This window comes from Bombina bombina, chromosome 6 (genome assembly GCF_027579735.1).
Source record: "Bombina bombina isolate aBomBom1 chromosome 6, aBomBom1.pri, whole genome shotgun sequence".
Taxonomy (NCBI): Eukaryota; Metazoa; Chordata; class Amphibia; order Anura; family Bombinatoridae; genus Bombina; species Bombina bombina.
The window spans coordinates 1,120,880,843-1,120,908,694 of NC_069504.1; the positions used below are offsets into that span (position 1 = coordinate 1,120,880,843).

The following is a 27,852-nucleotide window of genomic DNA, read 5'->3' on the forward strand; positions in this document are numbered from 1 at the left end:
GACGGTTCTGATCCGGGGAGACCGGATTCAGAAATTTTAAATTTAAGCTTGAGAACCTCCGTGTGTTACTAGGGGAGGTATTAGCGGCTCTGAATGATTGCGACACGGTGGCAATTCCAGAGAAATTGTGTAGGTTGGATAGATACTATGCGGTACCGGTGTGTACTGACGTTTTTCCTATACCAAAAAGACTTACAGAAATTATAAGTAAGGAGTGGGATAGACCCGGTGTGCCTTTTTCCCCTCCCCCGATATTTAGAAAAATGTTCCCTATAGACACCACCACACGAGACTTATGGCAGACTGTCCCTAAGGAGGAGGGAGCAGTTTCTACGTTAGCCAAGCGTACCACTATCCCGGTGGAGGATAGCTGTGCTTTTTCAGATCCAATGGATAAAAAATTAGAGGGTTATCTTAAGAAAATGTTTGTTCAACAGGGTTTTATATTGCAGCCTCTTGCATGCATTGCGCCTGTCACGGCTGCAGCGGCTTTCTGGTTTGAGTCTCTGGAAGAGGCGATTCGCACAGAGCCATTGGATGAGGCCTTGAGAAAAGTTAGAACCCTTAAGCAAGCTAATGCGTTTGTTTCAGATGCCGTAGTACATCTAACCAAACTTACGTCTAAAAATTCCGGATTCGCCATACAGGCGCGCAGAGCGCTCTGGCTTAAATCCTGGTCAGCGGATGTAACTTCCAAGTCTAAACTACTTAACATTCCTTTCAAAGGGCAGACCTTATTCGGGCCCGGCTTGAAGGAAATTATTGCTGACATTACGGGAGGTAAGGGCCACGCCCTTCCTCAGGACAGGGCCAAACCAAAGGCCAAACAGTCTAATTTTCGTGCCTTTCGTAACTTCAAGGCAGGAGCAGCATCGACTTCCTCCGCTACAAAACAGGAAGGAACTACTGCTCGTTACAGACAAGGTTGGAAAGGCAACCAGTCATGGAACAAGGGCAAGCAGGCCAGAAAGCCTACTCCCGCCCCTAAGACAGCATGAAGTCAAGGCCCCCTATCCAGAGACGGATTTAGTGGGAGGCAGACTTTCTCTCTTTGCCCAGGCTTGGGCAAGAGATGTGCAGGATCCCTGGACGTTAAAGATTATATCTCAGGGATACCTTCTGGATTTCACATGTCGTCCTGTCCACCATGGTCTCTTCCTCTGAGGCAGGACCTTCTAATTCAGGGTCCTTTCAACCATCCAAACCTAATTTCCCTGAGGCTGACTGCCTGGAAATTGAACGCTTGATTCTATCAAAGCGTGGGTTTTCGGATTCGGTTATTGATACATTAATACAGGCTCGGAAACCTGTGACAAGAAAGATTTACCATAAGATATGGCGTAAATATTTATATTGGTGCGAATCCAAGAGTTACTCATGGAGTAAGGTTAGGATTCCTAGGATATTGGCTTTTCTACAAAAGGGTTTAGAAAAGGGTTTATCCGCTAGTTCGCTAAAGGGACAGATTTCAGCTCTGTCTATTCTTTTACACAAACGTCTGGCAGAGCATCCAGACGTCCAGGCCTTTTGTCAGGCTTTGGTTAGAATTAAGCCTGTGTTTAAAGCTGTTGCTCCTCCGTGGAGCTTAAACTTGGTTCTTAAAGTTCTTCAGGGTGTTCCGTTTGAACCCCTTCATTCCATTGATATTAAGCTTTTATCTTGGAAAGTTTTGTTTTTGATGGCTATTTCCTCGGCTCGAAGAGTCTCTGAGTTATCTGCCTTACATTGTGATTCTCCTTATCTGATTTTTCATTCAGACAAGGTAGTTCTGCGTACTAAACCTGGGTTCTTGCCTAAGGTTGTTTCTAACCGGAATATCAATCAAGAGATTGTTGTTCCATCATTATGTCCTAACCCTTCTTCAAAGAAGGAACGTCTCTTGCATAATCTAGACGTGGTCCGTGCTCTGAAGTTCTACTTACAGGCAACTAAGGATTTTAGACAAACTTCTTCTCTGTTTGTCGTTTACTCTGGACAGAGGAGAGGTCAAAAGGCTTCGGCTACCTCTCTCTCTTTTTGGCTTCGTAGCATAATACGTTTAGCCTATGAGACTGCTGGACAGCAGCCTCCTGAAAGAATTAAAGCTCATTCCACCAGAGCTGTGGCTTCCACCTGGGCCTTTAAGAATGAGGCCTCTGTTGAACAGATTTGCAAGGCTGCAACTTGGTCTTTACTTCATACTTTTTTCAAATTTTACAAATTTGACACTTTTGCTTCTTCGGAGGCTGGTTTTGGGAGAAAGGTTCTACAGGCAGTGGTTCCTTCTGTTTAATGTTCCTGCCTTGTCCCTCCCATCATCCGTGTACTTTAGCTTTGGTATTGGTATCCCATAAGTAATGGATGACCCGTGGACTGAACACACTTAACAAGAGAAAACATAATTTATGCTTACCTGATAAATTTATTTCTCTTGTAGTGTGTTCAGTCCACGGCCCGCCCTGTCTTTTTCAGGCAGGTTCTAAATTTTAAAAATTATAACTCCAGTCACCACTGCACTTTATAGTTTCTCCTTTCTCGTCTTGTTTCGGTCGAATGACTGGATATGACGTGTGAGGGGAGGAGCTATATAGCAGCTCTGCTTGGGTGATCCTCTTGCAACTTCCTGTTGGGAAGGAGAATATATCCCATAAGTAATGGATGACCCGTGGACTGAACACACTACAAGAGAAATAAATTTATCAGGTAAGCATAAATTATGTTTTTTTGCCCCTTGAGCCAGTGCTGCAATTTCAACAAATAGTTTTCCTGGCTGCTTTTGCTTGTTTGTACTTTGCTTCTCCCCTGCCCAATTTCGCTATGAATGTTGTGGGCATGCTGTGGGGCTTGCAAAGTTGCGCTGCTAGCCTAAACCTGCCTGCCTATCTGTGCTCACTGCTCAGTGACATGTGGAGCAGTGGAGTCACTCACTGCTGTGCTGTCTCTCTAAACGGAAACTGGCAAATCATGAGGGGATGCCTGACACCTGACCGCATGACTGTTTGACTCTGTCTTTAAAGTGAAGGAGCCACGTATGATGCCCACCAGACCATTAAGGTTACAGTACACTAAGTGCACACTGAACAGGTAGGAGGGCGGGCGGGGGTCTGGGAGTGGGCAGAGTGCAGAGGTGATTGGCCATAAGAAGCGGTAGGCACGCGGTCCGGGGCTGTGCACTGACAGGCTTGGAACAGAGTCAGAGAGCAGAATTTTCATAGTTTGCGCCTAAACCTTTTCTTTAGTGATTTATTTTTAGAGTGCTCTGTTTATCTTTCATTTGATGCTCTGCTGAGCCAGGGAGCAGCTCTAGGCATGAGCTTCATAATTAATGCAGTGCAGTTTACATATTTTGTAAGTGTGTGTCTGAGTTTTTGTGTGTGTGTTTTTGTGTGTGTGTCTGAGTGTGTTTCCGAGTGTTTGTGTGTGCATCTGGGTATGTTTTTAAGTGTGCCTGAGTGTTTGTATGTGTGTGTGCCTGTGTTTTTGTGTGTGTCTGCTTTCTGGGGGGGGGGGGGGTGACACCATAACTTACCGCACCGGGTGACACCAACCCTAGTGACGCCACTGAGCGCTGCAGAATCTGCCTTCCCTGTCTTGTCTTTATCTGTTGTACCTCTGTATAGCGCTGCAGAATCCGCCTTCCCTGTCTTGTCTTTATCTGTTGTACCTCTGTATAGCGCTGCAGAATCTGCCTTCCCTGTCTTGTCTTTATCTGTTGTACCCCTGTATAGCGCTGCAGAATCCGCCTTCCCTGTCTTGTCTTTATCTGTTGTACCCCTGTATAGCGCTGCAGAATCCGCCTTCCCTGTCTTGTCTTTATCTGTTGTACCTCTGTATAGCGCTGCAGAATCTGCCTTCCCTGTCTTGTCTTTATCTGTTGTACCTCTGTATAGCGCTGCAGAATCTGCCTTCCCTGTCTTGTCTTTATCTGTTGTACCCCTGTATAGCGCTGCAGAATCTGCCTTCCCTGTCTTGTCTTTATCTGTTGTACCTCTGTATAGCGCTGCAGAATCTGCCTTCCCTGTCTTGTCTTTATCTGTTGTACCTCTGTATAGTGCTGCAGAATCTGCCTTCCCTGTCTTGTCTTTTTCTGTTGTACCCCTGTATAGCGCTGCAGAATCCGCCTTCCCTGTCTTGTCTTTATCTGTTGTACCCCTGTATAGCGCTGCAGAATCTGCCTTCCCTGTCTTGTCTTTATCTGTTGTACCCCTGTATAGCGCTGCAGAATCTGCCTCCCCTGTCTTGTCTTTATCTGTTGTACCCCTGTATAGCGCTGCAGAATCTGCCTTCCCTGTCTTGTCTTTATCTGTTGTACCCCTGTATAGCGCTGCAGAATCTGCCTTCCCTGTCTTGTCTTTATCTGTTGTACCCCTGTATAGCGCTGCAGAATCTGCCTTCCCTGTCTTGTCTTTATCTGTTGTACCCCTGTATAGCGCTGCAGAATCTGCCTTCCCTGTCTTGTCTTTATCTGTTGTACCCCTGTATAGCGCTGCAGAATCTGCCTTCCCTGTCTTGTCTTTATCTGTTGTACCCCTGTATAGCGCTGCAGAATCTGCCTTCCCTGTCTTGTCTTTATCTGTTGTACCCCTGTATAGCGCTGCAGAATCTGCCTTCCCTGTCTTGTCTTTATCTGTTGTACCCCTGTATAGCGCTGCAGAATTTGTTGGCAAATCACTAATTGAGATAATAAGACTTTGCATTTGTTAACAAAGACAGTTTTTAAGGGTGTTGCTTTTTGGGGGGCGGGGTTAAGTTAAAGCAGTTTTTATATGACATTGATAGCAACTAAGAGTGCTCTGCTAGTCCATGGGAATGAAGCTGCTGGCTGATGAGGAGCACATTTCTATTGGTGGACAGTGACACACCTATGCACGATAATAGACTCATCTCTTCTGGGAAGGCTTCCACAAGATTATGTAGTGCGTCTGTGGGAATTTGTGCCCATTCAGCCTAAAGAGCATTTATGAGGCCAAGCACTGATGTTGGATGAGAATGTCTGACTTGCAATTAGCGGTTCAGGGCTGTTTGCAGTTTCCTCTTCAGACTATGATCCTCTCTTTATGCACTGGGGTGCAGTTATGCTGGAGCAGCAAAGGGCCTTCCCCAAACTGTTGTCACAAAGTTAGGCGCACTAAGGGACTGTGCTGACTGCTTCTGTGCTAATACCGAGCAGCATAGCGCAGGTCTATTTAGAATAAAGGGTATGAATGCTGCACATTACTAACCTCTATAAAGAACAGTTACCAGTGCCTGGAGTTGGGGAATAGATATTCTTGGGAATCCGTTGAAGTTTTGTCTCCTGTATTTTGAGGCATAATTGAGATGTGCCGACCTTTGACCTTTCTTTGTGAAGTTCGTGTTCCGCTTCGTTTGCTGGTGCCAACTTCAGAGGCTCACGGTGCTCTGTATTAAATGCCTCAAGTAAAGCAATTACACAGCACTCACAATGCAACTGTAAAATCATTACTTCCAATCTAAACACACTCAGTTTAAATAACCGTTCCCCCGAATCTTTCTTCTTATCTATGGAATATACATTTATATGAGCAGGGCAGTAATTTAATACAAGATTAATACGTTCATAAAACAGGGGGAAATGATTTGTAGCAATACCGTAACAACATGTTACTGAGCTATAATGAACATATGATCATGTAGTCTGTTCAAAAGGTTCTAGCAGGAAATGCATGTTTGTGCACCGCTGTTCTAGCAGGAAATGCATGTTTGTGCACCGCTGTTGTAGCAGGAAATGCATGTTTGTGCACCGCTGTTGTAGCAGGAAATGCATGTTTGTGCACCGCTGTTGTAGCAGGAAATGCATGTTTGTGCACCGCTGTTGTAGCAGGAAATGCATGTTTGTGCACCGCTGTTGTAGCAGGAAATGCATGTTTGTGCACCGCTGTTGTAGCAGGAAATGCATGTTTGTGCACCGCTGTTGTAGCAGGAAATGCATGTTTGTGCACCGCTGTTGTAGCAGGAAATGCATGTTTGTGCACCGCTGTTGTAGCAGGAAATGCATGTTTGTGCACCGCTGTTGTAGCAGGAAATGCATGTTTGTGCACCGCTGTTGTAGCAGGAAATGCATGTTTGTGCACCGCTGTTGTAGCAGGAAATGCATGTTTGTGCACCGCTGTTCTAGCAGGAAATGCATGTTTGTGCACCGCTGTTCTAGCAGGAAATGCATGTTTGTGCACCGCTGTTGTAGCAGGAAATGCATGTTTGTGCACCGCTGTTGTAGCAGGAAATGCATGTTTGTGCACCGCTGTTGTAGCAGGAAATGCATGTTTGTGCACCGCTGTTGTAGCAGGAAATGCATGTTTGTGCACCGCTGTTGTAGCAGGAAATGCATGTTTGTGCACCGCTGTTGTAGCAGGAAATGCATGTTTGTGCACTTCTGGTGTAGTCTTTGGCGAAAAGGGTCAACACCTAAAGCTGTGTTGGGCTATTTTTTAAATTCAAATCTATAATTTGTTTTAATTACTTTCACTTAGATGCTGTCCCTGTAGACTTTATATTTAGTGTGATGTATTTTTAATATTTTGCGTTCCGTATCTGATTACACCACTACTATAATATACATATTGGTTCTTTAGCTTTAAATGATTACTCACTCTTTAATTATGAAATCATGGCCTGGAACATTTTTTTTATATTGTGTCTGAATATTTTGTATGCATTTGAAGGGCATGTTATTTTAATACACTTTTAAATTCACTTCCTTTTTCAAATGTGCTTTGTTCTATCGGTATCCCTTGTTGAAAGAAAATATGCATATTTCATACACTAGTGGGCGCTAGCTGCTGATTGGTGCCTGCACAATTTAGCAAAGGACAATAAGAGAATGAAGCAAATTTGATAATAGAAGTAAATTGGAAAGTTGTTTAAAATTGTGTGTTCTACCTAAACCGTTAAAGAACATTTTGGAGTTTCCTGCCCCTTTTAATATTTGTTGTTAAATGGATATGAAACCCAATTGTGATTTGGACAGAGCATAAAATTTAAAAAAAAAAACTTTCCAGTTTACTTCTTTCATCAAATTTTCTTTGTTTCAATGATATTCTGTGCTGAAGAGATACCTAGGTAGCATCTGTAGCACTATACGGCAGGAAATAGTGCTGCCATATAGTGCTTATAGAGTCATTTTTACTCTCTGTATTTTAAAAACAAACACCTGTTTGTCATTAAATTAAAGTCAGAAAGCCTCTGATTTCTTTCACCTTAACGTTATTTATTTCAGAAGCCGTCTTGTTAATTTCAGCAGTTTATGGCTGGCGAGGTAGATTCGATGCCAGCGACTCCCACGCGCAATATGCTCATACACGATCACTGCTACACAAATCTTTAGTGTTTCTAAACAATCTGTGATATATTGTGGCCTCAAAATCTTGGCTGTTACCTTTTTGTTTCCCTGCATGGGTCCAAACCTTCCAGAACAATACAGAAACAGCGGATGTTTTAACCCTTTGTGGCTGTGAAGGCTGCTGCAACACAATGCTATGCAGTTGTCTGGGTTATTATATTTTAGGAGAGTGACTCACAAAGCGAATGGAGCAGCCTGGTCTGTGAGTGAGCGAAAGATAAATGGGTTTATATTATACCAGCTGACACCCCCCATTGCCCTCTGGGACATTTAAAGCGTCACATGCTGCATTGTCAGCCAATAACAGTTTGCCTCATTAAGAGAAAGATGTAAATTCTGGGGGAAAATAACATAAATGTTAACGATTACTGTGATAACCTCTAGCAATTGAAAACCTATGAACTAAAATGTATCAGGGCTTAATCTATATGTTTTCCCCTGCACACTGATGTGATTCTGGAACAGAAGGTTTTCAGGGATTGCTAATGATTTGCTTGGTATTACTTTGCAATGTATATAATGTCCTTTATAATGTATTTTCCATAAGTCAATCTGATTATCCCGTACTTAGCTGGAAGGTGTCGTTAGAGAAGTGCTTTTTCCGTCATTGCTTGTGGCCAATTTATCAAACATCTCCACCTACTGGTCATGTTATATATCTTCACAATTTATTGTCACCTGCTTTTGCATGGTTAAACCCAGCCAGTTTTAACTCTTGTTTTGTTTGTTTGCAAGGTCGCACAGGACGATACACCTTGATAGAAAAATGGAGAGACACAGAGAGACACCTGTCGCCTCATGAGAACCCTATAATTTCATTGAACAAGTGGGGGCAGTATGCAAGCGATGTACAGATTATACTGCGGCGCACCGGGCCCTCTCTCAGCGAGAGACCCACATCAGACAGTATTTCTCATATACCTGAAAGAACTTTGTACAGACAGAGTCTGCCGCCACTAGCCAAACTAAGACCACAGAACGACAAGTCCATAAAAAGACGGGAACCCAAGCGAAAATCACTGACTTTCACTGGGGGAGCCAAGGGGCTTATGGACATTTTTGGTAAAGGTAAAGAATCTGAATTCAAGCAAAAAGTTCTTAACAATTGTAACACAACAGCTGAGGAACTTAAGAGGTTGATTCACCTTCAGAACGAGAAGCTCTTGACGCTTGAGAAGCAACTGGACTCAAATGAAGCTGAAACAAGATATTGGGAGCAAAAGCACAAATCAAACTTGGAAGAGGAGATTATGAGACTTGATCAAAAGGTCAAAAGGAACGAGGTGGAAATTGAGGAAGAGGAATTTTGGGAAAACGAGCTGCAGATTGAACTGGAAAATGAAAAACAGCTGAAAGATCAGCTTCAAGAGATGAAACAAAGGATTGTACAGTGCGAGAACCAGCTGAAAGACTACCAGAGCCAAATACATCATATAGAGAGCGGGATTGAGGCCGAAAAGCTTCAGCTGGAGGTTCAGGAATCCCAAATTAATGAGGAAATAGTAAAGGGAAAGATTGAAAAGATCAAAGGGGAGTTGGATGCCCAAGGGCAGGAAAGTCTGCGGCTGGAGAATGGCAGCAAGGCCGTGGAGAGATCATTAGGACAAGCCACTAAGCGGTTAATGGTAAGTTTTATATATTATATGGTGAAAGTGCTGTATACGCTCACAGCTAAACCATGTGCCTAAAACTATAGCTTGAGTAATGTTCACATAGGGATATTCAACTTCTCTGTTAATGGACTCCTTAAAGCCATAGGAAACCTAAAAGTATTATTTTGTGATTCAGACACAACGTTACCAATTTCCTTCTGTTAAGTGCTCTTGCAAATGGATAACATTCTTGCAAAACTGCTGCCATATCTATATATAATTTTTTTCCATATCTTCATAGTAAACTTTCCTTATTTATTTTGCCCCCCTTTCCTGTAATTTAACTCTAAAAAATGGTGTAGCATTTATGTACCCTTTAAATAGAAGCATTTGGGCAGAGCTTTTAATGGGCAAGTAGCGCTTATCTGGCATTTTAAAGAGCCAGTGATGGTTTGTCATCGCCCGTGTGATACTAGACAGCACCGGCACTCTGAGCTGTTTAAAATGCTGGTGCATGGAGTGTATTTTGATGTGCACTACTTTGTCAAGAATGTACCTTTAAAAAAAAAAAAAATTTTTCATGATTCCGATAGAGGATTCAATTTTAAGTTCCCAAATTCTGTTCTCAAATGTACTTTGTTCTTTTTGTATTCTTTGTTAAAGATAATACCTAGATAGGTAGATGTGTCTGGAACAGTATCTGGCAGCTGTATTGCAGGAAAGCTTTTAAACACTAAATGTAGCAGTGTTTGCACAATGTACAACATTTTTAAATGCATTCTGTGAAAACGTATGCTTTTCAACTAGTTATACCAGGAGAACAAAGTCAATTTGATTATCAAGGTAAATAAATTGTTTTTAATGGGTTTTCTTTTGTTGTTTTTTTTATTTCTTCTTTTTTTCCTTTTTTTTTAAATCATAAAATTGTTTTTTTAGATCCTAAACAAACCTTTACGTGTTTCATGTCCCTTTTTCAATGAGCACTAATTTGTATGTGACTTGTTTACCCTTTGCCTGGTGATAAAACCTGAATAACGTTTTAGAATTAAAGGGACAGTCAAAGTTAAATAAAGTGCACTAAGTATCCAAAGATTCGGCATAATAGTTCTAATAGGAATATGTGTACAAAGTTATCTAACAGCTGCAAGATCCTGTAGAGTAATTCACCTTTCAAACAGTTCCCTTGAAGGCTCCTTTTAACCTCCCCCAAGCTCAGTTTTTTTTTTTTTCATGAAATCTTCAGCAAGTAATTTACACACAAAGGTTGTTTTACTCTGCCTGCCCAGCTTAGGCCAAGCCATGAACGTGCTCAAAGTAAAGGGAGGGGGTCAGAGCTGCTAAACTACCATAGAAGAAAACAATATTTAATATGGGGCTGGGCAGAGCAGGGTTTATAGGAAGCAGTTTTAACAAGTATTTTACTCCACTATTATGCAGAATATTTGGAAATGTGGAGCACTTTATTGAATGTTTACTGTCCCTTTAAATATCCCTTTAAGGGAAAATATTCCAAGAGGGTTTTTAGGCAATACATTGGGTGAAATGTTGTATAAGAAATAACAAAGACCATACCGTTTTTTATTTTCTCTCTGACCTCTCACATTACTGTACATTATGTTGCAAATAAGACACAATATGGTGCCCATTACTGCTGCTGATATTAGAATTGTTACTTTCCTTTTTATTTTAGGATCGCGAGCAAGAACTCGAGCAGCTGACTAAAGAGTTACGCCAAGTGAACCTGCAGCAATTTATCCAGCAGACCGGAACTAAAGTGACTGTGCTGCCAGCAGAGCCAAGTGAAGTGGAATTCCCGCAGCCAGAAAAAGGTGACTGGGCATGTGCGGGCAAACCTATGATTTAGTGCAGTGGGTCCCAAACTTTTTCAGGTCACTGCCCCCTTTGTTCTATAAATTCACCATCACTGCCTCCTAACATAACACATAAAATATTTAGACCAGGGGACCATTTTATTAATGTCCGGATGGATGAGGTTCGCCTTCTGGATCCTTGTCTGCTGGGCATTGTGGCAAGCGGGCAGCATCCATTGCCTGAATTTAAAATTGCACCAACAATTGCTTGTGCAGATATGACTCCTGTTCTCACACAGCCATTCACGCAAGACAAAAGCTTGTCAGTCATCAGATCTGATGAGATCCTTGAGGTGGCAGAGAGGTTAAAGGAACATTATACACTCATTTTTTCTTTGCATATATCTTTTGTAGATGATCTATTTATATAGCCCATAAAGCTATCTTAAATTTGGCCCAGCAGTGCACAACCCTTAATAAAGATAATGACAAAAGATAATCTAAAGGAGTAACAATTAAACATATTAAATCTTTATCTACTGATACCAGCTTTTTCAAGTTGATAGTCACTGTGCAAGAGTCTTATAAACCACATTTAGTAATTACTTCACTGTTAATCGTATGGATGGGCTTGATGAAGTGATACCAGTCTCCGAATCTCTTGTTTCATGTCACTTAGCAGGAGTCTTAAATCGCCTTAGTCGGGGATCTGGAGTTGATTTCTTTGCTTGGAGCATAGTTATACTATAAATAAAGTTTTTACAGTAAGTGTATTCTACTTACCAAAGTGTAATGTGCACCACCAAATTATTACTGATGACAGAAGACTTAAAAACCTTAGATGGTTGACTGTACAAAGATACTGAGACAAGCACAACAGGTCTTTGTGTTTCCAGCTACTACAGAATGATTCTAAACAGTGCAGTTAAAGTTACTAATCTGTGCTAATGTACAGCACTGGCAATAACAAGGAAGGCTACAGAATGATTCTACACGGTGTAGTTAATGTTACTAATCTGTGCTAATGTACAGGGCTGACAATAACAAGGAAGGCTACAGAATGATTCTACACGGTGTAGTTAATGTTACTAATCTGTGCTAATGTACAGCGCTGACAATAACAAGGAAGGCTACAGAATGATTCTACACTGTGTAGTTAATGTTACTAATCTGTGCTAATGTACAGGGCTGACAATAACAAGGAAGGCTACAGAATGATTCTACACTGTGTAGTTAATGTTACTAATCTGTGCTAATGTACAGCACTGGCAAATAACAAGGAAGGCTACAGAATGATTCTACACGGTGTAGTTAATGTTACTAATCTGTGCTAATGTACAGCGCTGGCAAATAACAAGGAAGGCTACAGAATGATTCTACACGGTGTAGTTAATGTTACTAATCTGTGCTAATGTACAGCACTGGCAAATAACAAGGAAGGCTACAGAATGATTCTACACAGTGTAGTTAATGTTACTAATCTGTGCTAATGTACAGGGCTGGCAAATAACAAGGAATGCTACAGAATGATTCTACACGGTGTAGTTAATTGATAATTAATTTCAGATTCAGTTACGGAGGATTCTGTTACTAAGACTATTTTGAGAGGCGAGTTTCCTACCAATTCATACTTCTACACATGCGGGTAACCCAGTTTCTGATTCCTCCATGCATGGTGGCGTGTTCCCCCCAGAGGTTGCAGCACGTTTTCGCTTCCACATAATGTTGGAAATTGTTCGTCTGCAGAGTCCAGACGTTTATTTGAGAATGTGCTTGTGCCCTATTGTCCCGGGCCTCTACAGTTCCCCGTGGGTGTAACTGTTCCTGAGTGTTGTGCCTTTCGTTAAAGGATTATGCGACTTTGCGTATTGCTCAGACATGTTTTTCAGTTATTGAATGACCCTATCGTTACAAGATAAAGGGATTTTCAGTGTGCTATTTCGAATGGTGCACCTCCATTAGACATGTGGGGATCATTTGATTGAGATCTTTTTTGGAAGTTAGGGCTCCGTTTGGCTGGTCCTGCGGGTAGGCCTGTGTCTTTTTGGGCGCTAACCTCCAGGTTGCCTTATATTTTATTTGTATCCGATGGGATGTCTTTTATTTGGTTTTGTTTCCTTCGGGAACCTTCTGGGATCGATACTCTTTGTTCTTCTTATGAAGTTGTTTTGGACACGTTAGTCCTATGTTAAAATGTCTTCTTTTTTCCCCTATGAGGGAGTATATGGCAGCTTACCAGTTAGGACCCTAAGTGCAGGCTGGTCTTGTTGGGTTCGTTCGGTCTTGCTGCTGTTCAGACACGTGGCACTGTTCTGCTCGGCTGGTACGGTAGAAGCGGCGAGTGCTCAGGTTTTTATTGTTTTTCATGTTCAACTAAGCATTCGAGAGGACCTGTGGGTCCGTAAGGCGGGATGGATTCTTTCAGTCCTTATAGCCTTTAGTCATAGGTGACCGGGTCAGGGGAGTTTTTCCGCTGCGTCACTCTGACATCTGATATCACCAGAACCTAGTGTAGAATCATTCTGTAGCATTCCTTGTTATTGCCAGCGCTGTACATTAGCACAGATTAGTAACATTAACTGCACCGTGTAGAATCATTCTGTAGAATTCCTTGTTATTGCCAGCCCTGTACATTAGCACAAATTAGTAACATTAACTACACTGTGTAGAATCATTCTGTAGCATTCCTTGTTATTGCCAGCGCTGTACATTAGCACAGATTTGTAACATTAACTGCACCGTGTACAGCGCTGGCAATAACAAGGAAGGCTACAGAATGATTCTACACGGTGCAGTTAATGTTACTAATCTGTGCTAATGTACAGCACTGGCAAATAACAAGGAAGGCTACAGAATGATTCTACACGGTGTAGTTACTGTTACTAATCTGTGCTAATGTACAGCACTGGCAAATAACAAGGAAGGCTACAGAATGATTCTACACTGTGTAGTTAATGTTACTAATCTGTGCTAATGTACAGCACTGGCAAATAACAAGGAAGGCTACAGAATGATTCTACACTGTGTAGTTAATGTTACTAATCTGTGCTAATGTACAGGGCTGGCAAATAACAAGGAATGCTACAGAATGATTCTACACGGTGTAGTTAATTGATAATTAATTTCAGATTCAGTTACGGAGGATTCTGTTACTAAGACTATTTTGAGAGGCGAGTTTCCTACCAATTCATACTTCTACACATGCGGGTAACCCAGTTTCTGATTCCTCCATGCATGGTGTAGTGTTCCCCCAGAGGTTGCCAGAGTCCAGACGTTTATTTGAGAATGTGCTCGTGCCCTATTGTCCCGGGCCTCTACAGTTCCCCGTGGGTGTAACTGTTCCTGGGTGTTGTGCCTTTCGTTACAGGATTACGCGACTTTGCGTATTGCTCAGACATGTTTTTCAGTTATTGAATGACCCTATCGTTACCAGATAAAGGGATTTTCAGTGTGCCATTTCGAATGGTGCACCTCCATTAGACATGTGGGGATCATTTGATTGAGATCTTTTTTGGAAGTTAGGGCTCCGTTTGGCTGGTCCTGCGGGTAGGCCTGTGTTTTTTTGGGCGCTAACCTCCAGGTTGCCTTATATTTTATTTGTATCCGATGGGATGTCTTTTATTTGGTTTTGTTTCCTTCGGGAACCTTCTGGGATCGATACTCTTTGTTCTTCTTAGGAAGTTGTTTTGGACACGTTAGCCCTATGTTAACATGTCTTCTTTTTTTCCCCTATGAGGGAGAATATGGCAGCTTACCAGTTAGGACCCTAAGTGCAGGCTGGTCTTGTTGGTTCGTTCGGTCTTGCGGCTGTTCAGACACGTGGCACTGTTCTGCTCGGCTGGTACGGTAGAAGCGGCGAGTGCTCAGGTTTTTATTGTTTTTCATGTTCAACTAAGCATTCGAGAGGACCTGTGGGTCCGTAAGGCGGATGGATTCTTTCAGTCCTTATAGCCTTCAGTCATAGGTGACCGGGTCAGGGGAGTTTTTCCGCTGCGTCACTCTGACATCTGATATCATCAGAACCTAGTGTTTTCCTCCCCCATGCGGGGGAGGGTTGAAGGGCTTAGTGCCCCGTTGCTGCAGTTTGAGTGGTTTGGCCTACGGTTTCAGGGCTCTGGCACCTTGCAGGTGTGCGCATACGCTTTTTATGGTGTATCTAGATACTGCTCTTTCTCTTGACGTGTACTGTCTGTTTGAGTGGAGACCTTTGGGTCTCCTTCCTTTGTCCCGGGTGTGTTGGATCTCCTTTTAGGGATCTGTATTCTGGGTGATGGTAGATCCCTGTGGGGGCTTTGTTTAGCTTGGGGTTTCCCGAAGCTGGGAAGGCTTAGCGCCTTTTTTCTTCCCTGTGTCCTGTGCTGGTGTGGAGGTGATGCAGAGTCTAGCCCTGCTAGAGGTTTTTTTTTCCTCAAGGTTGTCCTGAGGCCTTAAGAAGTCTCTTCATAAGACTTCTAGCCTTGCTCCTTGGAGCGTTGGACTTTGGCTAGGGTGGTTCCTTCCTTGGTCGGGGCTTTCGAGTTCTTCTCGCTATCCGGTTTCTCTGGGTATGCATTCATATCCCTTGTGTCTGGCCTTTTGGCCAGTTGGGGGGTTTAGTTCTAGAGTAAGGTTGCCTGAACTATTAGGTGCCCGGACCTGTTTTTCTCCTGAGGCTTCCGGTTGCTGAGGCTTTGCTTGGCCTTTTTCCTGACCCAGTCTTGGGTTGTTTTGGAATCTTGGATCTCAGGGCTGGTCAGGGTGTTCCACGGTAGTGGGAACTTGGGCTATGCCCTTGCTCCATCTACCTGGCCTGGTCATGGTATTTTTTACTCTTTGCAACAGAGTAGCCCATGTCCTCTAGTGGTTAGCTGTGTGGCTTGCGCCTCAAGTGTTGTTGGTTCATTCCCAGCTGCAGGCTTTGGATGTCCAATTTCTGGTGCTCCTTAGGGTTGCATTCCCCTCGTCAGCTTGACAGTGTACCTGTGGATTCCCTGCTCTGCAGGCAAATGGGTTGGCTGTGCCTCTGCTTGGCAAGCTACTTGTAGGGGGGTCCTTTTCTAGGACATTTGTGTTGGGGATTTATCTTCCCATTAGCCGGTGGCGTCGGGCCTTGAGGACAGTTGTTGCCCTTCTGGCCTCATCCCTTTTCTTTTGGGGATATTCTCCTCCCTATGTAGATGGAGTCCTTTCTTGGGGCTTCTCTTGGATGGGTGGTAGAAAGGTGGGATTGGTTCCCCCTGGGGTCTTGCTGGCTCCAAGTCAGACTTGTTGGGCCTTTATTTTGATAGATCCTTAGGTCTATGGCCTTGTCGTCTGTTTTCAGAGTCGGTTTGTACTTGTACTCTGTGGGGATGGCTGTGCTATTCTTGCGCTCGTTCCTGTACCAGTATCAGGATTCTTCTGTTCCACTATTTTGGATCCCTGGGGCTGGGTTGGTCCAGCTGGGTGTGGGTCTACAGGACAGGATGGCTGAGAGGTCTAAGGCGCTGCATTCAGGTCGCATTCTCCTCTGGATGTGTGAGCTTTGTTGATTCTCTGTTAGCTCAGTCTGCTAGGATATAGAATTTCCCTTCAACTTGCTCCATCGATTTCAGAAGAGGGTCTACTCTTCCTTCAGGTTCTGAGGGTATACTCTCCTCGGGTTGCCTCGATTGAGGTTTTGTGTTCCCCTTTTTAGGGACCTGTATAGGTCCGGCAGCTTTGATTGCCTGGAGCATACCCTCTGTCTTGGGGTTGCTTTTGCGGTCTGTTCCTTGCTTGACTGCTTCTTCTTTTTTACTCGCAATTGCCCTCTGTGTCGTCCTGATATGGACTCTGTGTTCTCAAACTTGGGGTTTTTCGCCTGGGTCTATTACACGTTTTTCGTAGATGAATACTTTGGTATTCTATGTTTAGTCGCTGGGAGGACTTTGCCCCTTCAGTTGCATTCAGTTCTTGCAGGACTTCGGAGAGAACTCTGTTCTGTCTCTGTGCCTGGTCTTATCCCGGGTTTCACTTGGTATAGGCGTGGCCTCCTTTTCCTGTTTGGGCCCGTTGGGGTCTCTGTGACCTGGACTCACTCTTGGAGGTGTTCTTTTTTTGTATTAGGGGACCTTTCAGTTTCCTCGGTTCTCCTTTTCCTTGTCCCCTTGGGGGTTTCGGCTGGTGTCCCCTTCATTAGTGAGGGGTGAGTAGTGGGGGACCGTCTGTTGGGCGACGATGTCTCCTGGAGGACTGTTTGCTCAGTCGAGTCCGTTTTGCGGTCTCTAGTTTGGCTTCTGGACTAGCTGCGAGTCAGTGTCCTTGGGGCTTTTCGTTTAAAAAAATTCTCGGCTTCGGACGAAGTGTTTTTTTTTTAATGGGTAGAGGTTCAGGCCTGGTGTCCTCAGTATGGGCTGCCTATTGCATTTAGTGCATTCAGTGTCCTCTATAGCTTGAGTATTGATTTCCAAAAAGTAATGAATGCAGCTGTGTACTCTTTCCATTTATGAAGAAACACATAAATTATGCTTACCTGATCATTTCCTTTTCCTGAAAATGCTTTAGTTGCATAAAAAACAATGCAAATCGTTAAAGAAAAGAAAGGCAATTATAATGCGTGTAAGCAAGCATAGTTAACAAAGAACATAATCAGGATGTACATAAATGCAAAAAGAGAACCCAAAGGATTCATATTTAAATGTTTTGCCCTTAAAGGAACACTAAATTCAAAACCAATTCACCTCCATGACCAAAATGTGCATGGCCTGTTTATACGCACACTTTCTGAGGTAACAGCTCCTACTGAGCAAGAGTTCACAGTATATACGTATATGCAGTTTGTGATTGGCTGATGGCTGTCACATCATGCAGGGGTAAGGAAAATTAAAATAACTTTGAAATTTGTCAGAAAAATAAAAATCTACTACTCATTTGAAATAACTGCTTTTGCATTGTCCTACTATGCATTTGTTGAATGTGCAATTCTACTGTATTAATAGATTTCGTAATGGCTTCTTCTCTTCTGTACAGAGCCAGCATTTCAGTCAGGATCACTGAAACGACCTGGATCTGCGCGACAACTGCCCAGCAACCTGCGGATTCTGCAAAACGCGTTGTCGTCTGGTTTTAACCCGGAGGGAATCTATGTATAATATTTACTTCCTAGGAGGGTTATCCGTGACACAACCTAAGACTTTTTATTTCGCCATTGCCAAACAAAATGAATTCACTTCCTGACCACTATATCTGGGCCCCATAACCTGCCAGGAGCCATACTAACTGCACTGACTCTTTAGGCACAAAATGTAGAATGGAATGGTTGTGAAGCCAAAGCAATATGGAATTGCTAGAGTATTACTTTACCGTCACCATCTTTATTAACTTTACAAATAATAAGTATTATTTAATATGTATGAAATCAAAGACTGATTTAAACAGGGAAAACATGTTGTCAGTAAGTGACTGGTTTATAGAGAAGTGTATGTATATATGTGTGTGTGTGTTTATATATACAGTATATATATGTATGTGTGTGTGTGTGTATATATATATATATATATATATATATATAATGTGTGTGTGTATATATATATATATATATATATATATATATATATATATATACACGCTTTCATTTTCTTGTGAGGTTTTTTTTTTTTTTAAACTCATATCAATGATTTAAATGTTATGTATTTGTGATATTTTATGTAAACGTCCAGTATTTCACATTTTCTTTATTACTACCAGGATAGTGTTACTTTATCATTCACGTTTTTGCTTCTTTTTTTTTTCCTTTTAAAGGTCAAAATGGGCAACAGTTGAGCTAATACTCAGTAATCCTCTTACGGCCCCGACCAACCTATGCAGTATTATAATTTAGTAGAAAGCTTGCATGTCCGCTGTTAATTAGCAAAAATATTAAAAAATGCAAATGAAAAAATATATTGTTTAAAAAAGGCAACTATCAGTAGATCTCAATTTGATTCTAATATGTGTTTCCCGATTGAATTGGTGATTCAAAGGGGTCCAGGGTAGTGGCCCCTAGGTGACTTGCAGATGCACTAATTGGGTGCTGGGACTGAATATATTGAATTGGTGATTCCCCTGGGCAGTAGTTTTTTTTTCTTTGCTGCTAGAGATGGCTTCAACAAATTGCACAGTAATTTTTTGCATCCCGTTTTGGCAGTCGGGAGCTTATAACCGTAATAGTGTTTTTAACGTTGTTTGACCTGGAAGATCTCTGAGAAGGTGTCATGCTTAAAGGGACAGTCTGCTCCAAAATAGTTATCGTTTAAAAATTAGATAACACATTTACTACCCATTCCCCAGCTTTGCACAACCAACATTATCATATTAATATACTTTTTAAGGTTTAAACCTCTAAATTTCTGCCTGTTTCTAAACCTTTTATCTCCGTGTATTTTTATAGCTTTTCACAACAAGACACTGCTAGTTCATGTGTGCCGTGTATATAACGTGCTCACTCCTGTGGATTTATGTGTGTCAGCACTAATTAGCTAAAATACAAGTGTGTCAAAAGAACTGAGATAAGATGAAAGTCTGCAGAGACTTAAGTACAAGGTAATCACAGAGGTATATAGTATATTAATATAACAGGTATTAAAGGGATTGTCTATCTTTTTAAACAATAACAATTTTAAAATGTTTGCTGTCCTTTGCATTCCAATAAAGCTGAGAATAAACATTTAACACATTACTTAAAGGGACATTATAATATTAAAAGCATATGCTCTAATTCGTTAGAACATTTAATTGCAACGCTAGTGACTTGGCAATGCTATGTGTTCAATTGCCGATCAACCTGTCGGCTGCTGGGTCATTTGACTGGGTCAGCAGCACTTTCTGTTCATAACAATCAGTGCTATGCGGCTCTCAAGCAGTACTTTAACTATGTATTTAACCATTGTTTGGGGGTTAAACACATAGCATTGCAGGGTCGCTAGTGATAAAATATGCTCTAACAAGTTGGAGCATGTCATTTTCTACTATAATAGCCCTTAAAATAATTGCAAAATCCTTCAAAACCTACAAGTTTGCAAATACGTTACAATTTGTACTTAAACTAAATAAAGCAACTTGATTTTTATTATGTTAAACTGAACTTACATTACCCCCAGCCCTGGTGCATTTATGCTTTTGTGTTCATTGGTACTTGTGTTTTCACGAGTGACTATAGATAGACTGACTGTTGCTTGATGTGGGACCAGTATCAAGTAGATCTGGTGTTAGTTTAATCCAGACATTGACTTTATATTCACTAAGGTTATGTAAGCATGGAACTTTATCAATACCGTATAAATATTTCTGTGCACAACGAGTCTTGGCAAGAGCCTGTTATATTTACTCTATTACATTCCATAAAATGATCACTTGTAGAAAAACAAACATTCAACATTTAATTTCCTTAAAGGGACATTCTATTGCAGAAAAGACATTCTTTAATTTGTGGATGCTAGCTAACTATGTGTTTAACCTCTGCTCTGCAGGATCAGTAATTTTGTGCGATAACAAACCAGCCACGTGTCCTTTTTTTTCTTTTCATTATTGTCCCATTAAACGTATTAGATTATTGGTTGCTGCAAAATAGTCTTGTCCCATGTCTCAGTTCCTATATGCATAGTCATTTTGAATGAATTAACTTGAAATTATCTTCTGACCAAGTTACGGATTTACAATAATATCTTTATGGGGCCAATGCACATTATATATTGATATAGGTATTATTACTCTCTTAATAGAAGCATCAATTTCTTTTTTTTTTTAAATAGATTTTGTTTTAAAAACACATTTTGCCGGAGCAACAGTATTTAATCACACTGCTCATTTGGTTCAGAATGATTTATATATTAGTGGTGTCTTTTCTATATAACTATTGCACATTTTCATTCCTTTCTTTAACTTAGCCGTAGAGCTGAGCCCTATCACTTTATAGCATGTAGCCTTTGAAAATCCGCTGTCGCGCTACATAAAAGTGCCTTCTGTACCCAAAAAGCCTACATTGCGTGCAATTTAACAAAAGAATATGGTAGAGATATATCTGCCGCTTTGTATATTTCCATAACTAAGCGCACAAAAGGTGAGACATGTATTTACCGTTGTACGTTGTCTCCGGGTTATAATTATTTTTCTGCGAGACCAGTATATAGAGATACTTTGTGTTAGATGATTATTTAGTGCACTTTCAACATACAACATTTAATGTGTAAATTATTCTTATTAATTGGTTTTCCAGTGTGGTTCAGCCAGTGACAGAGCTTTAGTGTCACTGTGACGGATGTATACAAATCATGGGTCATCAGGGTTAACTTGTTTTTTTATAGGTTTATTTTGAAGTGACAATGGGCAATTGCACGAGCATGTTTCTAACTTCAGAGCAATATTCATTTTATAGAACGTTTATACCATTTTTTTTAGATAAACTCAGCAAGTAGATATTTGTATACACATCTGCAGTTCCTACTCATTCAGTGCTAACCCCAGAGCCATTCTTTCATATTAACCCTTTACAGGAGCTGGTTCATAAAGTTCCACCTACCTGGACTCTTCCATCTTGGAGCTCACATATTCTTGCACCTTGTGACAGAAGTGGTGACCATTAGATCAGTGATGTTGCCAGCTATTTTACATCTGTATTGTTCCCTTCAGATTAGTACACAGAATGCAGGGGGGGTTATATACATATAAACATATAGTCAATATAAAGCTCCCACTCTGTATCCTGCACTTTAACCCAAAATACACAATACAGCTGTAAAAAGCCAGCAACTTCACTGATTTGTGAACGTGCACTACTTGTCTCACACAGTGCCACCTAAGTTCCAAGATGGCTGCAGCCAGTGTAAAGATATAGAGATTCACCAGCAGGCACCAGTAAGGGGTTAAAATAAGCGTTCGGCTTTAAAGAGAGCTACAGGCACAGGAGAAAAAAAATAAAATCATGGGGATTTGTGACCCTGCGACTGTAGCTATGACCAGCAGTTTAATGTCCCTTTAAGTGTAGCTGCACTAAATGTTCCCCGAGGTGAGTATAGGAAATGCTCTTCCATATGTCGTCCTGTCCTTGTGTGTTATCTTGGTGAGCACGGCCTTAATCATCCATGTAAATAAAATGTTTAGTTTTCTAGAAGACAATGCCAGTGTGTTTGGTACTGTACTATATAAAGCTGTTCACAGTCTGTTTGGGACAGTGTTTGTGTAGTAGTATGTGTGTCTGTCAGGATGTGGGGAATTCTATATAATTAGCATAAAAATGACATACAATGCTGCACATTAACCCCTTGGCTGCTAAGGGTTTAACAGATAAACTGTCACCAAGTTTTTTGTTTTTCTTTCACTTAACGCTAGTTTGCATGAACCTTTCACATATTCTATACAGTTTACACTACAATCGTTCACAAATGCTGAAAATAAATGATACCTTAATAAAAGCGTAACATGCTGGGTGTGGAAACTGATTACACTATCACTGCACACTGTTTTATAAACATTTTATTACTTACATAAATGTAGCATTTTACTTTTAAGTTTAGTGTTTTGAAAGCCTGATGTTCACATATTTTGCACACTTTGCAATTTAAAGGTGTCACTTTTCTGGTTATTTACAACATATCTACACATTAATTCACTATTGCTGCTTTTTGAACTGTAAGGGACTTAAATACATTTGTATTTTGTATTGAGTAAATTAGTCTTGTTTTTGTGTCCTAGTTTGAGAACTGCTTTGAGCAATGAACTTTCAAAGCAGCTAATGGTGCATCTTCATTTAATCAATATCTGAGTATCACCCTGTTTACCACAACATGTTTCCTATAATGTATTGAGGGCTCTGTATCCACAGAATTCTGCCCTTGCAGTCAGCAATATGTAGGTCAGACAGTAGGTAACAGGGAAAGCACTCTATATTCAAACATCCCTGGAAGACCAGTTGAGGCATTTTTATTCCTTCAAAGCTGCATCTATCGCGAATAGCAGTGATAGCAGCCCAACTATTCCCTCGGATTACATCTTTCAATGTGGTAGTGCATTAAAGGGTCAGTTAAAGTGTATTATCTGACACTGTAATTCCACTGAAGGTGCCCCCATCATCTTTTATAGGACCTCTATTTGCCATATTTCATATATGACTTCAGACATTAACACAAAATGATACCACTCCACTTTCTGTTACCTGGTGTTTTAGCCAGTCAGATTCCTTAACCCCCCCCTATTCCATTTGCTAGTTTGTGTGTGTGTGTGTGTGTGTGAAATCTGGCAAAATCTGAGGGGGTCATATAAATGTATAACAATATGGGGACACCTTTTAATTACATTGTGATATCAGACATGTTTACTGTGCCTTTAATTCATCCATAGGTTAGTGAGTCTTTCAGAAGAGCTTTAAATACGATCAATTTTAGTGCAATCTAGAGATTTTTTTTTCTTGCTTTCCTTTTAAAGTAATAGTGTCCTTTGAAGTTATAAGGAGCACGTGCAAATCCAGCGTTCATGCCACAAAACATTCAGTGAATAACATATATTTCTTTCTTAAATAGTTTTGTATAAAATGAAGAATTTTCATGTGTCTGAGTGGGTGAACAAGAGACTAGAAGTGGAATTACAGCATTGTTGAAATATTATAGGGCTGATATTTTTGTTGCTGTAGATAGGAAATTAATTTTGATATTCTGGTTTGCTTTTTTCAGCTGTAATGAATGAATGAGAACACAGCGCAGGCTATTGCAATAACTTTACACCACAATTGAAGGAGACAATGTTTATTGTTAACACAACTACAAAGCTTTCTGTGCTTTCAGATTAGAGAAGATTATATATTGGATTACTAAAGCTTTTGATAGTAATGTACAAATACTGTGAATGCAGATGTGATAAGCTTGTCAGCACTGCTTTTTGCTTCAATGCAAGATGAAACTGTATTATATGTAATTATATATTTTCTTTCAATGATGTATTTCGAGAACATATACTCTATTTTCTGATTATTCCAACACATTGTTACTCATTGCTATAAAATGCAGATATTGGATGATATGTAAAATAAAATATCCCGTGATTTTTGGGACTGTAACTTTGTTCTTTTTTTGGGGAGAAGGTCGGGAAAGGATGAAGCATAAATGTGCTTTACAATTTTCAATCCCTCGGTATTATATAGACCGGGGATGGTCAACTGTCAGCTGGAGGACATTTGTCCCTCTGCACTAGTTTTTGTGGCCCCTGCAAAAAAAAAATGTGCCATCATTTTTGGGACACCATAATAAAAACAGAACTCAGAATGATGGGTTTTGGGGTGGCCCTCTGTAGGGGAGAGCAGCAGACAGTGCAACCTTACCTATTTTTATTTATTTTTTTTGCATGTATTAAAAGAACACATACAACTAATGCGCAGAACACTCACCAGAAAAATCATAGCAAGAATAATCAAACCTTGTTTTTAATCTTTACACAAATGTCTGTCTTATTGAGTAGCAGAGTGAGTTTTATAAACCGGAACAGCAGGGGAGGAGCTTAGCACTGAGGGGCCGGGCAAGCCAGTGAATGTCAGCACATAGTGAGGTTACTCACATATTTTCTAGTGGGAGAACAGTGCAAAGCAAGCTGGGAAATTTACTCATAGTTCCATACTTATGCAAATATTGTATAGCATAAAACAGATTTTTCCAGTGAAATATGCTATTCTATTTTAAAAGCAAGCGTTCTGAGGTATATTTGTTTTCTCAGTCAGCTGATCTCTAATCTGTTCATCAGCCATATTTCTAAAGTCACATGAAACAGATCTCTCAGGGCAGCAATATACTGTAGTGTTAACTTTCCTGGTTTCTTTTCATGTTGGCAGAATTAGTTGTGATTCGCCATATTTACTTTAAAAACTAAACTTTATTAAATTCTTTATGTGGTAAGTTCAGTCATATTTATGATCTATAAGGAAAAACGTGTGTGGGTTGGGAAAATTGCGCTCCAAGGAAGTGACTAAGGGGCAAAAGGCTTGCAACCATCTATCATGGAGAGTTACCTGCTCCCCCCTGAATCTATACCTAGCACCCCTAAAGAACAACAAGACGGAAGAAGACAGACAGTTGCAGCACAGGTTCACAATACAGGCCCAGCGCAACATGACTATGTCACTAAAGACGACATTAAACACCTCTCCTCCAAAGAGGATATCAAAGAGGCTATGTCAGAAGTTAAACACATGTTTGTTGGGCTAAAAAAAAAAGATATAACTGCTGTAGACCAAAGGGTCACCCAGGTCGAAGAAAAACAGGAAAGTGTGTGCTCAGACTTACAGCACCAGGCAAGCTTTTTACAATCACAGGAGGTAGCGGTTCATAACCTTACTGAACGCATCGAAGATCTAGAAAGCAGGAGGAACAACTTAAGATTGCGTGGTGTTCCTGAGTCTGAGAACCCCTCTACCCTGCATAAATATATACAAGATCTTTTCAGATACAGTAAGAACTCTCCATCAGCTATTGATGTCCAAATTGACGTCCTAAACCACCTAGCAGAGCACCACCTAGCGATGCCATTATCAAGCTTCTATCTTTCAAGGACATGGAACACATCCTAAAGCACACTAGAACAAGGCACCGGCTAGTCTATGAAGGGGCAGACATTCAAGTTTTCACAGATCTTTGCCCTGCAACCCTCCAGAAGAGGAGAGACTTGAGATACATTACCACTGTCCTCAAAGAGCAGCAAATTCCTTACAGATGGGGATTCCCAATGAGCATTATCGCCAATAAAGATAACACAGCTGTTTTCAGGAGCATCACAGATCTACCAAGCTTTGGGTAAACAGATAAGACCCCCACTCTCAATGATTGGAGAGGGACACCACCTACCTGGGGGGTCCCCCCAGTCGACATGAACCTACCTAGTTGAGGGGATAGCAGGCAGAGAATACCATGTGCCTTATGGGCTTGACTGAGTTAGGCCTTGTAAGGCCCAAGAACTTATACATGGACACTGAACATATCACACAACACGAAGGATAATGGCCCTTTCAGATACGTTTGAATATCCTTTGTTGTGAATATTTGTTCTGTTTACACTGTTAACAATGTATAAGTGACCCACTTTTTTAATGTAGGAGGCTAGTCTCCTTATTACAGTTTGTATAATTATGTTTTGGAACTAGACTCAAGTTGCACACGTGTTTACATAGCTCTTATTGTTTATAAGACACCTTTTTTTATATATACATCCAATATCTTGGATATGGTGGACAGTACAAGATCAATAACCAAACAACCATCTATAAAAAGAGACTAGCCTAGACCTAGGACACAAAGAACACATTAGCATCAAGAAACAGAAAATACATGAGTAGTGTCTATAACTGACTCACAAAAGATATGCAGTTACAAATGGTTAGCTCAGGTTTGACAGCGCTGATTAATCTTCAGACACAAATGCACTTTTCCTCTCCTTTTGTGTTTTCTTTTTTTTAACTTATCGTCTTAAAGTTGCACAAACTTACAAAAATATGTTTGAAGCTTACATATTATTATCTCTTAGCACTAGGGTTACTACCCCTATTTGTATTGGTATTGTTACTTTGACACAACATAGTTGTTTTGAAAGAAAACACTGTATATTTCAGCTCCAAACCCACGCTTTTCATAAGCTGTGTTCCTACCTTTAATTTATACCCCTACCCTACACCTTTCAAACATATCTTACTCCCCGCTTCCTAATCACTATCCCTTCCCTCAACTTACCCCTTTCTTTTCCCCCTCTTCCTCCCCTACTGAAAATGGCACCATTGCAAAGTCGTATTAAAAATCTCTGTTTGGATATAATCACCATAAATGCTAAGGGACTCAACAGCCCCAGAAAAACAAAAAATAATATTCACAAATGCTTTAAAGAGGATGGGTGAAGACATCATATTTCGGCAAGAGACGCATTTTGCAAAACAGCACGAGACAAAATTGTATAATCGCTATTACCCAACCGCCTATTTTGCCTCAGGCCCGACAAAAAAGAACGGGGTGTTGATTTTGTTTAGCACAAGAATGCCCTTTCAAATTACCCAAATAGAAAGAGATTTGGATGGTAGGTTTTTAATTCTCACAGGCAGTTTGTATGGCAGACTGGTAAATATATATTCCCCTAATCACTCCTAGTCCACCTTTTTTAAGAAAATAGCCCATATTTACTTGAATCGCAGGCAGGAATAACGTTCCTGGGAGGAGATTTTAATACCCCTCTGGACCTTATCCTGGATACCTCGGATGGCGTCTCCAGCTCTCCCTTAAAGGGACAGTCTACATCAGAATTGTTATTGTTTTAAAAGATAGATAATCCCTTTTTTTACCCATTCCCCAGTTTTGCATAACCAACACAGTTATATTTATATATTTTTTTACCTCTGTGATTATCTTGTATCTAAGTCCCTGCAAACTGCCCCTTAAGTAAGTTCTTTTGACAGACTTGTAGTTTAGCCAATCAGTGATGGCTCCCAGGTAACTTCACGTGCATGAGCACAGTGTTATCTATATGAAAAACATGAACTAACACCTAGTGGTGAAAAATCTTTTAAAATGCATTCTTAAGAGGCGGCCTTCATTGTCTAATAAATTAGCATATGAATCTCCTAGGTTAAGCTTTCAACTAAGAATACCAAGAGAACAAAAAAAAAATTGGTGATTAAATTAAATTGGAAAATTGTTTAAAATGACATGCCCTATCTGAATCAAGAAAGTGTTTTTTGGACTAGACTGTCCCTTTAAAAACAATAAAGACCCTTGCTAACACAGGGATTTAGCTCTTCACGACATCTGGCGTACTTTCCATCCCACCACTAAAAATTTTACATTTTACTCCCATCCACACAGAAAGTACTCCAGAATAGATTATCTTTTAACTGACACCACGGGCCTAACAGTGACCGCTAGCTGTGATATCCGATCAATAACGTGGTCCGATCACGCCCCGGTCTACTGCTCAATCAAATGACCTATTACACCATACATATGGAAGTTAGAGGACTTATTACTTGATAACCCTATTATTAAAGCAGACCTACACAAAACTAACAGAATATTTTACCCTTAAAGGATTACTTTCTGTTATAATTTTTAAACTAAACAACTAACATATTAAAGTTAATAAACATTAATTAAAACCTACTGACCTATATTTTCTCCAAAAC

The 27,852-nt window shown here is 40.7% G+C and overlaps 1 protein-coding gene across 1 annotated transcript in view; it reads left to right on the plus strand.

Annotated features, from left to right (window-relative positions):
* RASSF8 (Ras association domain family member 8) overlaps positions 1-18,213 on the plus strand; it is a 207,061-nt gene extending 188,848 nt beyond the window's left edge. Inside the window, exons 3-5 of the mRNA XM_053719088.1 lie at positions 8,072-8,961; positions 10,619-10,757; positions 17,709-18,213. Coding sequence (XP_053575063.1) covers positions 8,072-8,961; positions 10,619-10,757; positions 17,709-17,830 — 1,151 coding nt within the window. The 3' untranslated portion in view covers positions 17,831-18,213. The remainder of the gene's footprint in view (positions 1-8,071; positions 8,962-10,618; positions 10,758-17,708) is intronic.
* Positions 18,214-27,852: the final 9,639 nt, after the last annotated feature.